Source organism: Phyllostomus discolor, chromosome 10 (genome assembly GCF_004126475.2).
Source record: "Phyllostomus discolor isolate MPI-MPIP mPhyDis1 chromosome 10, mPhyDis1.pri.v3, whole genome shotgun sequence".
Taxonomy (NCBI): Eukaryota; Metazoa; Chordata; class Mammalia; order Chiroptera; family Phyllostomidae; genus Phyllostomus; species Phyllostomus discolor.
In genome coordinates this window covers 68,653,330-68,666,917 of record NC_040912.2, presented here as the reverse complement: position 1 = coordinate 68,666,917, position 13,588 = coordinate 68,653,330, and the positions used below count along the sequence as shown (strand labels likewise).

At 38.7% G+C, this 13,588-nt stretch overlaps 1 protein-coding gene across 1 annotated transcript in view; it reads right to left on the bottom strand.

The window, feature by feature from the left end:
* Nucleotides 1–13,588, bottom strand: part of CPED1 (cadherin like and PC-esterase domain containing 1) — a 275,507-nt gene that overhangs the window by 38,579 nt on the left and 223,340 nt on the right. Inside the window, 2 exon segments of the mRNA XM_028525677.2 lie at nucleotides 1,571–1,707; nucleotides 8,725–8,842. Of these exon segments, the coding sequence (XP_028381478.1) occupies nucleotides 1,571–1,707; nucleotides 8,725–8,842 (255 nt within the window).

Genomic DNA, 13,588 nt, shown 5'->3' with positions numbered 1-13,588 from the left:
TTCCTGAACTCTGTAAATTCTGAGGTTGGAATGGCATTCTGAAGGGTTTAGAGAAGTTTGATTGTTATGGCAACAACTGCTTTCATTGCTTCCAGTCCTGCATTTCCTAAGCTATAAAGGTTGGATTGTCCAAGTTGGTGGTTAAAAATGCCTATGTAGTAGCCACTTGCAGACATGTGTGATCATGGATGAATTACTCCATCTCTCTGAGCTTTAATTTTCTTAGGTGGAAAACAACAGATATAATACCTACCTCACCGAGCTATGATTAGAAATAAAGAAGACTTTAACTTATCTGTTTATTCAAATATTTATTAAGCAACTATTATATATCAAAAATTGTGCTAGTAGTAAGATTATGGCAATGATTCACACACATATTTCCTGCACTCATGAAGCTAACAGTCTGGTTGGACGTAAGGTGTAAGAAGGCAGCATAGTTCCTGTACAGAACCAATGCTCAGTTAATAACAATATTAACTGGCAGTTAGTAACAATATTAACTGGCAGTTAGTAATAATTTTACCTGACAGTTACTAAATGTCTAAATGCTTTTCTTTCCTTCCTTTTTAAAGAGTAACTAATACTGCTACTTTATTTTTAGAGATAGCCTCAATCATGAAAATAGGGGTGCTTACATTGTAATCACCATGAAGAAGACATCCACCTCTGCCCCACCCCTCACCCCTGTCATTCTTCTGAAATTCTTTGCTAGGAGAGAATATGAGCAACAGCCTAACCTAAAAAAACTAGCATGCATTCAGTCCAGTGTCCTTTTTTTATGCACTTAATAGAGCTTTTTTTTATATAAATCAGTTTTTGAACTCAATCTTGCCCGTGTATGAGAGCTTATAAACAATATTTAAGGAACTTCCCATCAAATAAAAAGTGCTTTGAAAATCTGGATAAGGCTTACTTACTTTATGGTAACCAAGCACGTCAGTCTATGTGCCTGGTTTGCACGTCCGAGAGCTCTGCTGGAATCTACCTAGTCAGAGCGCGCCTAGCAAGAAGACACTGAATGTCCAGGAAATCAGCTTAGAGCCACGCTAAAGGAAAAGCATCCTAAGGAGGTCCATGCGAGACCTGCTCTGGAATGTGAAAGAAATCAGGAAGGTTAGTGTGTCAAGACAGCGCCATGCACTCTCTCAGCTCCAGCGGAAGTGTGTCTTACATGCAGTAACATTTCGCTGCTCGGGCAAGCTCCAGATGTCTGTTTTGACTGCTGTGCCTTGCTAGAGCTACGCTTGACAAGGCCAGCTGCCCGGAACTGCCAACTCTCAGTGGACACGGCAGGCTCTTAGCCACTTGTGCAGAGAAAACCAGCATAGAATTGGATCAGCACAGGACATGACTTTAATATCCTCCATCTGTCAAGGAGACTTATTTGGAAATAACTGAGTGTTTTTTGAGCAAGAATTGTTAAGGCTCTTCTCTGATAACATTTATATTGTTAGTTATCCTCTGCAGAGTAAGAAAGAGGGAATAGGTTTAGCAGATATGACTATGTGGCCTTTGGTACTGCAAGTGGTGGAAATGAAAGGCTTCCCCCACTGGATCCAGTACCTACCTTCCTTCCGCCCAGGCACTGCTGCAGCTGAGACTTAGTTAGGACACCATATTGGCAATTGTAGGGCTGCCAAGTTATTTCTCTCCAGTCACAGGTTCTGTTGTCTGAACAACTAAGGCAAGGCACGATCCATTGGCCTGGAATAGACAGCAAAACCTGCTTTGGTTCAGTTTCTACTGATGAAATTATAGTTTGCAAGTAACCTTAGGATTCAACTGTGGCACATCATCATAGAAGTTGCAGTGAGAAGACCGTTCTTGCCATACAAATTGAGTGGAGCAATGCATGGCCTCCTTCCAACCAAACAGAATCCTACTGCATGATAATGTTCTGAAATAACATAGTTCATGCTAGAATCAGGCGTGAGTTCTGTTCCATGAAACCACATACTTATAAAAACTTAAGTGATCAGGTACTACTCAACTAAAAAGTATATTTTAAAATAATTTTAAAAAATAATTATATTTTTAAATAGTACCTTAGGGCCTTAATAGAACCAAAGTAGGTGGAGAGCCACTAATATTGAGCTATTCGACCACAAGTATTTACTAGTTTAACTCATGTTTATGTTAGCAATCCAATAAGAATATTACTTTAACATTCTGATAATTTATTATTTTAAGGCTAGTTCCCTAATTTGATTGATGGCCTTTTGATGTGAATCTCTTCACCTCTTTCCAGCTCTGTTGCCTTTGTTTCTTCAGCTGTTAGATGAAGTATGCACTGTTCTCACATGGCTGGTGTGAGGATTTAATGGGATAATGTATTTAATGTATTGAGCACAGTTACAATACCATATTTGCCTTTGTTACTAGCAGACTTTAGGCACAAATTAGGTCATAAGCTTTAATAAATGTTTATGAAATAAATGAATATTTACAATGTAGTTAAGATCTTTTCTGTTTTATTGATAAAGTAATATGTATCCAAAACACTTCGGCTTTCAGTGTGAATAGTTACATTAATAATTTATTAGAAAAACACCAAGAAATGATTTTTGATTTTTCTTTGTTTGTCTTTTCAGAAATGGAATGTGGACTAGCACATTAAACACGAAGTGGTCATTTATCTCCTTTGTGGAGAATATCCTGATATCTACAATGATAAGTTGCTCTATCCTAAATGTCTTGCTTACGTTACCACTAAATGTTTCACTTTAAAATATTGAGGAGCTGAATATTCCCAGCTACTTTTTTGAGTTAGAAAATAAGCGCTCAAACAATTTTTGAGCTTTTAACCATTCTGGCTTTGATTCGTGGTTCTGCTAACAGAAGTATCTGCTGTTACATTAATTTTAGCAGGAAGAATTTCTCCTTTCGGGGGATGAATATGGCGCAGTTTGCATTTCATGACGTCAGGGATGTCAGAATTGTCTATGTGAATATGTGTGTGGAAATAGTCATGGATAACAAAATTCGAAAGTAGATCTAGTTTAGTGCTTACTAAATGGTCACAGAAAGAGGAAGAAGTGTAGGTATTGTGAGAGAGAAACTGGGGAACATAAAAGAAAATATTACTCTCTGGCAAAATTTTAATTTAGTACTTTAGTGAGGTGGCTACCCTGTTAGATGCTATTGGTGTTAAAATATCACAACAATTAAAAAAATAATTAACATTTTCATAGCACCTGCCAGGTGCTAGAGATATTCTGAGCACTTTTAGTGAATCGACTTATTTAAACCTTCTAACTATGTTAAACCTCAAAAGGTTATAATCAGATCCCAGGCTTATAATTCACACATGTAAAATAATTATAGCATAATAATAAGTAATGCATAATTGAGTAAAAATATCTGCGTGGCACTAAAAGAGCCTGGGCTTTGGAGACACACACCTGGGCTCTGCCTCCAGCTAGTTCTGTGGATCTCAACGCTGCTCATTAGGGTCACCTGGAAAGCTTTAAAATCCCCACACCCAGCTTGTTTGTCAGACCGATGAAATCAGAGCTCTGGGTATGGGACTCAGGCAGTATTGTTAAAGTGGTTTTCAGTTAATTCCATATGCAGCCAAGGTTGAGGACTACTTTTTAACTTGTACAGATTCACTTAATCTGTTCTCTATAAGTAAATACAAGGGAGGACCACTGGAATTATCTTCTGGAGGGCAGGCCCCTTGTAGTACAGGCTTCCCCCACTAGGTGAGTGTTCTAGGAACCCATCTGTACCGGTGTACCAGTTGGTGTTGTTGTGAGAGGCTATGTTTGGCTACAGTGAATTTGTTTTAAAGATTCTTGCAACGTGTTTGTCCATTTTATGATGACTGATTTCCAAATGCACCTGCCCACACTGTACTGAGTGTTCAGTAGTTTTTGACCAAAAGGAGAGTGACCCCTATGCCCCACCCTCCCTGTTTACACAATCTCGTTATCAGTGACTATTTTTCCCCCAGATGAAAAGTCCGCAAAGGGAAATATTTTATCAATGTGGAAGCAAGGAAACAAAAAAACGGCAGAAGCACTAAAAGGCACCAAAATTGATGAGTTCAAAAACTGTTTTAAGCAGTTGAAAAAATGTCTCAATAGCGGTATTGCATCAAATAGAGAGTATTTTGAAGGTGACTGAAGTTTAAACATGTAAGAATAAATACACAACTTTTGACAAATAAATTACAGGGGTTTTGAGGGGTTCCTCCTCGTATGTATAGCATCTCCCATAGTGCCTGGTATCTAGCAATTGATGAACATATTTTATTCTCCACCCCCACCTTAAGTAAGCCTCAGTAGTTCAGAATAAAGAGGGTGCCATGGGGGCAAGAATTGTCTGGAAGATTCCATGGAACACGTAAAGTGAAATCAGGTCTTTTGGATAGACAAGATTTGGACATGTGGAATGGGTGGTGCTTTGGGATAGTGATGAGGGGGCCTGAAGTGGGGCTGCAGACATGACTGGCCTGCAGAATAGACTGGATATGCCAGAGAGAGAAAGGTCTGCTGGGTGAAAGGTGTTTCCAAAGTTTCCACATGTGGAGTACAGCAGTACTGCTAAAAGATGCAATGCAGCAAATTTTAAGAGTGTGTTTGTTTTACCACCCAATTCTCTTTTACAATTTTCTGTGTTTTTTATTCAAAATATAATTTGCTTTCTAAATGTAATTTTGACCTGGTATACAGGGTTTATAATCAATAACCAACCGCTTCACCTGTTTGCTTGGTCTCTTCTTATTCTATGTGATTTCGATACAGCCTTACGTTGAATGTTTGTTAATTCCTCAAGAAAACCTCCTTCTGGAAGAGCCTTTACTTCATAGAGATGAGTATTTTGTGGGCATATAGAACTCTCTTGGATGGGGTTGGAATGGATCTCCTGCTTTACTTCCTCTTTTAGAGGTAAGATTAGCTGAGGCCCACGGAGTTAAATGACAGAAGCGTAGTGCTGTTAATGACTGGGGCTGGACCAGAACTGAGGCCTAGGAGTCCCCAGTTTGCTGGTCCTTATATTATGTTTGGTCAGCACAAAATCATCAGCTGAAAATGAAATATGGCCTTCCTGTCTCTCTGGTAGCCCTTACAGGAAAACTTATAAACAGTTGTTTTGTTTTGTTTTTAATGAATTTAGCTTCACTTCAAATACCTGAATTTACTCAATGTTGATTGAGACTATGTTTAAAATAAAAACATTGCTGTTAATTTTCTTTCTAATAGGATGGTGGGATAGGACGTGAAGGTATTTCTGTTAATGAGATTATATGTGGTAATATTTGGAGGGGCTCAGCTTTCTTTCACCAGGTCCTTGGGTATCTAAGAGCACCTACATCCTCTCCCACAGACATTTCTCCTAACCCCACACCCTTTGTTCACAGCGAATTTTGCACGAACGGAGGCCTTTTTTGACTGCTTGCTGCTAGGCTGAAGAAACAAGTGGCCAAATACAAGCACGTGATCCAAATATGGGTGCAATTAGTTTGCGGGCACAGAATCACAGGCACATAAAAAGGACAACTGATTGGGTCTCTAAAAATTTGGCCTCAGTGGTTCCTCCTACTATATATTTACACAGTCATAACTCTCTGTGTTTTTGTATTGGTTAACAGTGCCTTTTTATTGAGTTAGTAATACTGCTTAAAATAGACATCTGTATAACATCTGCAGGACTGGAGTTCCATGCTATTTTAAATGATACCAACTCTTAACTAAAATTGTCAAAAAGGACATGAATTCTACTGAGGGAATCAAAGCTGTGATTTTTGAAATAAAATATGACATATGTTTTCAGGAAAAACATTCTAAGGCATAAAACTGCCTTTTGGGAGAAGTTATATGATTTGTAATTATAGCTTTACACTTAATGCAAGTTATAGTTCAGTCATTTAGTGAATCAGATTGGGCAATATAATGGAGAAAAAAATTTAAGTTTGTAATTTAGGACCACAGTGAGATATAAAATCATACAGATGATCATACTAATTCTAGACTTTATAATGCTATAAAATAAAGCAGTTTTGACATAAGAAAAATACTACCCATATTTTCAGTATTAGAAACAATAAAGTATAAGTTGTCATGTTTTCTTCCTAAAAGTATGATTAAGCTTTTGTTTACATATCATAAAATGAAATCTGAACAATTTTCCTTAAAGATCACTCTCATTCAATAGTCATTGCATAAATTTGTTTTTCCAAATAAGAAGAATTAATTTCTCTTTGTTAAGTAACAGATTTTATTCTCAGGTTACATCTTATAATTGAATTATTTTCTAAAGATTAGAAATCAACTTAAGAGTTATATAAAAGAAAATAGTCACTCAAGATTATATTAGCTAGTATTATTAAAAAGACATTTTGACCATTGTTACATTGGCAATGTGAAAAAATGAATCCAGTTCTGCCAAATGCTTATATCATGCTGTGAAAATCAGATTTTGGAAACAACCTGTGGCCTAAAAAACAATAAGCTGAAGCTAGAGCTCCTAAATAAACTTCCTGCCAATGCTGTCTACCATGATAACATCTTCCAGCAGGAGGGAGCCCTACCATCAAGGGAGGAAATCAAAAAACCCATTTTTGCAAACCACTGTCGCGGATCTCACTCATTTCCTTGGACTCCTTAGGACCTCCCAGGTGGAGCAGTTACCCCTGGCTGACTGTGCCCTGGCTGCTCACATTCTTCTGTGCAAGGGGGAGGGCCTGGATCTTGGTTTTAGTTCAGCAACCATTTTAAAATCATCTATTAGACTTTGAAAGGGACAATCTCTGCTCTGGAGAAACATGCAATCCAGGGCAGTCATCAGTCAAAATGCATTGACATATTAATACACATACACTGTAACATGTGTGCGAATATTTGTATATATATTATGTGCATTATAAAACAAAAATAAGAATGATTAGATAAAAATAAATGTACATATGTTTTAATCCTAACTGGCTTTGTCCTGTGTCACTGACCCACTCCGATGCATCATTCCACTTCACCGACTACTGATGAGACAGGGAGAAACATGGAAAACGAGCACTTGAAGCCATGAGGTAAGTGCTATTGTAGACAAGCATCCAAAGTATTCTGGGAGCAAAGAAGAGAAGCTAATCCGGAGGTGTGGTGGTAAAGAAAGGCTTTCCGAAAGGAAGATACAGCATCAGGAGAACTGGCTGAAGATGAGAAGATGACCTGTAGGAGCAGGGAATGACGGGGACAAAGCCTGGAGTCCTGCAGCAGCATTACTGACATAAAGGGAGGCCGAGAGGCGGGGATGAGTTGAGAGAGATAGGAAGGGTCGGGTTATGCAGGCCTGGAATTGTCAGACTAGGATGAAGGGCTTGCCTGGGGAGTGCATTTGGGGGGTTTCTCTAAGGAAGCCCAGCTGCTCAGGTTACCAGGAGGCTCCTGGTCTATGGGCCTCCCCAGGGAGGAGCAGGCTCCACCACAGCTTTGTGTCAGCGCCTGGTGTAAATTACTGCAAATCTAACAGACAAGACCTCTTGAAGAATCTCAGTAATGTATCTTCGCCTTTTTGTTGAAGAACTTTTGACTTGGTTCAGAGGAGGAATGGAATTAAGTTGTTTTATGATTCTCATAAATTGTCATCTGATAAAAAAATACAAGACACATTGGTGTCTCCCTTGTATGCAAGAATATATATCTCATTTAGTTGAGAGAATCATAAACTATACCACCTGACATGCCATAATGGGAAAGTCCCTCTTTATGCACCGACTATAATTTATTATTTGGAGCACATGTTCAGGAATGGGGATATGCCCACATTTGTTAATGGTGCATGCCAAATTGTGATTTGTCCTGCCCATTTGTGAAACTCATTCCCCATTTAAACTGTGGTGTGAAGTTCATGGCAAGGGTAAAAAAGCTGAGTAGTTTTTCAGACATTTTAGATGAAGGGAGATCCGGGGTCAGGAGGCCAGAGTGGTAACCAGGAGTCTCGGAGATGCTCCCTGCACCTCTTAACGCCTCGGAGGCACTTCAGCCCCACCTCTGCTTGCTCCCCTGGTCTCCCCTGAAAGAGGCATGCCAGGGAAGGGGAGAGGCAGGAATGTGGACAGTGGCTTCGAAGTCTGTCATTCATGGACTGCTCTTGGCTTAGGCAGGATTGAACACTAATTGAAATTAACCATCACAATTTTCCTACCTCTATTAATGCTCAATATATGGAAGATAATAGTGATCATTCCCAAATACTTTTTTTAATTAGAGAAGACTATTTAAAACTGAATGTGTATTCTTTGGCTTTCTTTGATTCACAAGGTCAACAGACACTCATTTTGCCCCTACTCTGTAGAAAGCACAGTCCTAAGCCGGTTGATCCAGTGTGAGTGGCCAGACTCCTGCCCTTATGCAGCTGAGAGTCTGGGAGCACTAACAGTAAACAGCTGATGACATGCTTAATCCCTTAAATAGTTCTGGAAACTGCTATGGAAGAACAGCACAGGGCTCTATGGGAGTATAGAAAAAGGGAACAAGTCGGAGGCTCAAGGAAGAGTCTGGCACAAGTCACGTTTGGGCTGAGGTGTGTAGGAGAGTAGGAATTAAGTGGGCAAAGAGCAGAGAGTGAAGAGAAAGAGTTTAATTAATCAAAATATTTCACACAGTAAAACAATGCACTTCATATGAATGAAAAAGTAACTTGTTACCCTGATTATAAGGATTTTTAAAGTAAGCACATACTTATCTACATTAGAGTTTTTGAAAGAGATGTGATAATCACCTTTTGTGTCCCCGGATGGACAAATTTTTAGTTCGGGCTGTGAAATGGCCTCGATGTAGTCAGAGGGAACAGGCAGTAACCCACAAGTCTCCTCCGGGTGAATCGGCAAGCCACAGTCCTGCATTAAAATGACAGAAATCAGTTGTCAGAGTAACTAACCCGCCCCATGGTAATAAAATCTAAAAAAATAAGATTTCCTGTGACAAATAACTTTTATGCATAACAGAGAGCAATTCTTGTTTACTCTTTTTAGTGTATTGACTTATCAATAGTTGTTTGTGCTGTAAGTACATACAGCTTCTCACATTAGAGAATTAATATACATTTTCATGACAATTTAATCTCTTTTGGTATTGATATTCATGTACTGCTCTGTCTTAAAGAAATAGATGCAAGTTTTACTTTGAAAATACCCTGAGTGCTGACACATTAAAAACATGCTATAACAGAGGACGATCTTATCCTTTAATGCTGTGGAAAAGACAGCTACTATGAGAAGGGAAATGGGAAATATTCTGGAAGAATGCTAATGTAACAGATGAATTTTTAAAATTGTTTTATTGTTGTTTAATTACAGTTGTCTCCATTTACCCCCACCACTCTCCCCCACCCCAGTCAAATTAACAGATGAATTTTATTTCAACATTTATTAAGGACCCATGATGTGCCAGAAATGTAATTAAATACATGCATTTTATTCAGAACATGGTCACATATTTATACAAGCAGGTAACATCTCGCGGCCATGAGCATCATTATAGAGGCCTGTTCTGGCCGTACCAAGCACTGCCTTCTGTCGTCTGACGTGCAGTGGAGGTCAGCGTTTGTTGGCTCTCTGGAACCTGTCTCCTCATCTCTTCCCTGCTCCAGTACATTGGATCACTCTCATTTTCTCTTAGCTTGTTCTTCAAAGCTATTGGCACCTGCACCTGTCCTATGTCCTACCCTACCTCACCTGGTTCCACAGCTGTTCTTCTCACCAGGTTCTCTCAGTCCACCACGATTTAGGGCAGGTAAAAATGCTGTGATCTCTCCTAGGAATGCTCTCCCTTAATTTTGCATGGAGAGTATCTTTTTCTGTTTTAGGTCTCAGCAAGTTCTTCCTGAAATCCTTGCACAATTACAGAGCCCTGTTTCTGTCTGTGTCAGCACCACGTGTCTCCTTCCCACTACCCACCCTTGGTAATTATGTTTGCTGTTTGAGTCTTTTCCACAAGACTGAACATTCCACAAGAACAAACAGTTATTTCACTTACACATACATCCAGTAGCTACCATACAATATGAAAAAATAAATGTTTTTAATGTATAAAAGGTTAGAGTTGTCTCCCTATTATGTAATAAATTCTCAATAATGGAGGGAAATAATTAGTTTGACATCTTCTTTGATCTCCAACTCTGCCTCTAGTGAGCAATTACTAGTCACCTTCCCTCACACTCTCAAACATCCTTATTCTCGATTCAGATTCCCAGGTCTCATACAGAAAGATCCGGAACACTAAGGGATGGGAGGCATGGGGTGGTATAGGACTTCTTGAAATCTTGATTCAGTAAACATATTTTCATGTTTAATTCATAACTGAAACTGGAGTTTAAGATACTTATTAAAGATTTTAGAAATATGACTTGTATTAAAATGTTCATTTATAATAAAGCAATTAAAATAGCGCAAAGTTTATAACGTGAGTTTTTAGTATGAATAAATTATCTGAATGAGGGGTGTGTATGTGTGTGTGAGACATGTATCTACACATTTCTTTTTAGTGAAGGCTAACCTTTTTTAAGGCTAGAAAAAATGTCATTATGCATATATCATAAAAAGATAAAAAGATGTTTATAGTAAATGTTATACAGAGCAGTGAGAAATAATTACCATTATATAATGCTGATGGGAGTGTAAATTGGCTCAGCTATTTTGGAACACAGTGTGTACTAAACCTAATAATTCACAGACTCCACAGCCTTGGAGTCAGACTTTAGAGCCTACTCCAGAGAAACTCCCATGAAATGCATAAGAACATGTATAAGGACAGATTGAAATGAACTAACGTGGAGAGATTTCCAAGACACGTAATGAAGAAAAACCTGAAGAACATATTTTGCTACAGCACAATACATACCATAGAAGACACACCATGAACATGCCACAACACCTAAAATTCATGTATTTCAGACTAAGTTGTCACATTCAATTATTAATTATATATATTATTCATTGTATATAATCACATATATATGTAATAATGTTGGAATATTTCTAAAAGTCTAGATTTAAACTTTTGCCTGAAAAAGTTTATTGTTTAGGGTCTATGTGGTGTATGTTCATAATCACACCCTAGTACTCGTCTGGAAGGCAGTAGAAAGAGTTCAGACCATATCTGCCCAAGTCTCAGTCTCTCGTGTGGAGGCCTTGCAGGTAATTGGCAAATATCAATCAACGAGAAAGGTGCCCTGTGGGGACCGACTCAATCACTGAGACTGGGTGTGCAATACTTCAGGTGGGCCCCCTTTCTGTTGCCCCTTTTCTGAGGAGCTGGCATCCGAAATGAAGGCTGCAGATAATTGGGAGGTGGGAATTCCAAGGAGGGACTGTATGTCAGAGGCATGAGGTGGAATTGGTCTGACATCTTCAGTTAAAACAAGGAGTCATGTTAAAAAACATGCTGATGATCTATATTTTAATATCAAATCATGTCATCTTCCTGAAGATGGTACCTCCAAGTTAACACAAAATTAAGTGGAAGAATGATTCATTCATAATGTGGTCCTAAGTGTTGTGGATACATCTTTAAAATGGAGAGGTATTAATTTAATATCTACAAGTGCCATACTGAGAATGCAAGGCCCTGACCTCAAAAGACATGGTCTAACCATTCATCAGAAGTTTCTTCTTAATCTTGAACTGAAATCTACATCTTATTTGTTCTAATTACCCTCTTAGCTATAGCTTAGAAGAGGTTTACTGTAATGATACAGATGCATGTGCTTATCTGATTTAAAGCTGCTGAAACACATGACTGGCAATAGAGCATGCTATCTTAAAATGTTCAATGTGTATACTTTTGCAATGCCCAGGATCCCACATATGGGCCCATGATAATACAATAAACATAATGCAGGACACAGAAAAGTGAGGTGTGGGTGGGAGCCAGCTGAGTGGCCACTCCTGCTACTTAAAACCATGGCCTGGTCTCTGTTTGACTCCTGTGTCAACCTCAGCTTAAAGTTCCCATGAGCACCTGCTGTGTAACTGTCGGCATGTCACCATGTAGGTTCTAACTAAGCAGCCACAGCTCCAGTAAATTCCAAATAAGACAACAATCAAGGCAATATTGCAAAGGATAGACAACGCAGAGACTAGGAGAAGGACAGTATATTTTGAAGTAAATAAAATTTAAAGTCACACCCGCTTTTCTGTGGTTTAGGCCAAAGAATATTTTATTATATTCTGTGCTGTCATTAAATTTCTCCTGAGTGGTTAAGCTGTGTCTCCAGTTCCTATTTCCTATTCCTTTATGTTTTGGAAAGTCAGGGGAGCCTGATGGAGTGGATATTCATCATTTTCTAGGTGCAGCCAATGTAAGCCTTAACAGTGAGTGAAACAAAGTGTATACAGACTCAGGTCCAGAGAGTGGCTGACAGAGTTGAGGGAGTTTTGAGAAGACAAGGTGATACCAGTATAGCTGGGTGGGCTTTGTGCACAATTCCTGGGAAGAGAGAGCAGTGGTGTACACTGGAAAGAGCACCACTGTGTGGAGTCGCACTCGTGAATTTTACTTCTAGCTTTTCCATGCACTGGCTGTGTGATATTGAATAAGCCAGCCAATTTCATTTTCTCACTGTAAAAGGGTGAAAGGTGGAGAGAGGAGAAGGGGAAGCTGCATTAAATGATCTTGAGTACTGCAGCAGACAATGTCAGGGGCCTACACAATATCTATCCTCCTTTCTCACTTTCTAACAGAAAGACCTTTGGTTGTAGGAAGCAATAGATCTAGCATTAAAAAACCACCCAAACAAAACTCCATTTCCCAATCTCTTTTATAGCTGGACATGGCTGTGTTACACAATGCTAGCCAAAGAAATGTAAGTGGAAATGGGCTATAGATTTCTGGAAAAGTTTTGCTTCCCTGATACCATTTTTTCTTTGTCACTCTGTTTCCTCTTACCACTTAGAATGCAGATGTGAGCCTAAGAGAGGAGCAGCCATGTTGTAACCACAAGGCAACCATGAGCAGAAAGATAGAAAGACTTTGGCTATGTACTTCTGTACTTCTTACTGTGGAAGAAAAATGAATTCCTACTTGTCAAACAACTATGGACATGAAAGATGCAGCCAAAGTTCCCTCTTACTCTAAGAGTCTTAGGAAACTTACTCTTCTCAGGCCATATAAATCTTTTTCAGTATTTCTTTAGATCTTAAAAGTGGTTATCTCAAGTAATTAAAAAAATGTAAACAATCTTGGAAGAAAAAAATAGTATCTCTAATTTCTTCTTCACTTGTGTGATTAGTAATTTGGTCAAGTTCAGGCATATTCAAGAACATGAATGACAGCTTTTCTGATCTTAAGTGTCATCTCTTGGAGCTCGAAGTCTAGATACATGGAGAAGGTAATATTTTGCAGTGTTGGTTAAAATGACATTAACTCTAGAAAGCTCCACATTTAGAATGTATCATTTTGTTGGACATTTCACAAACTCCTGAACAGGCTGTCATAGTTCTCAGTAGACGTCAATTAGATAATTAACAGGGGTTTTCTTGTTCAAACATGTGCAGAGTAGGTATGTTTAGTACATAATTTAAAATATAATTAACTTTCCATGCAGTGCTGCAGTGACTAACGGAAGATTTGAAGTGCCCTTGGTT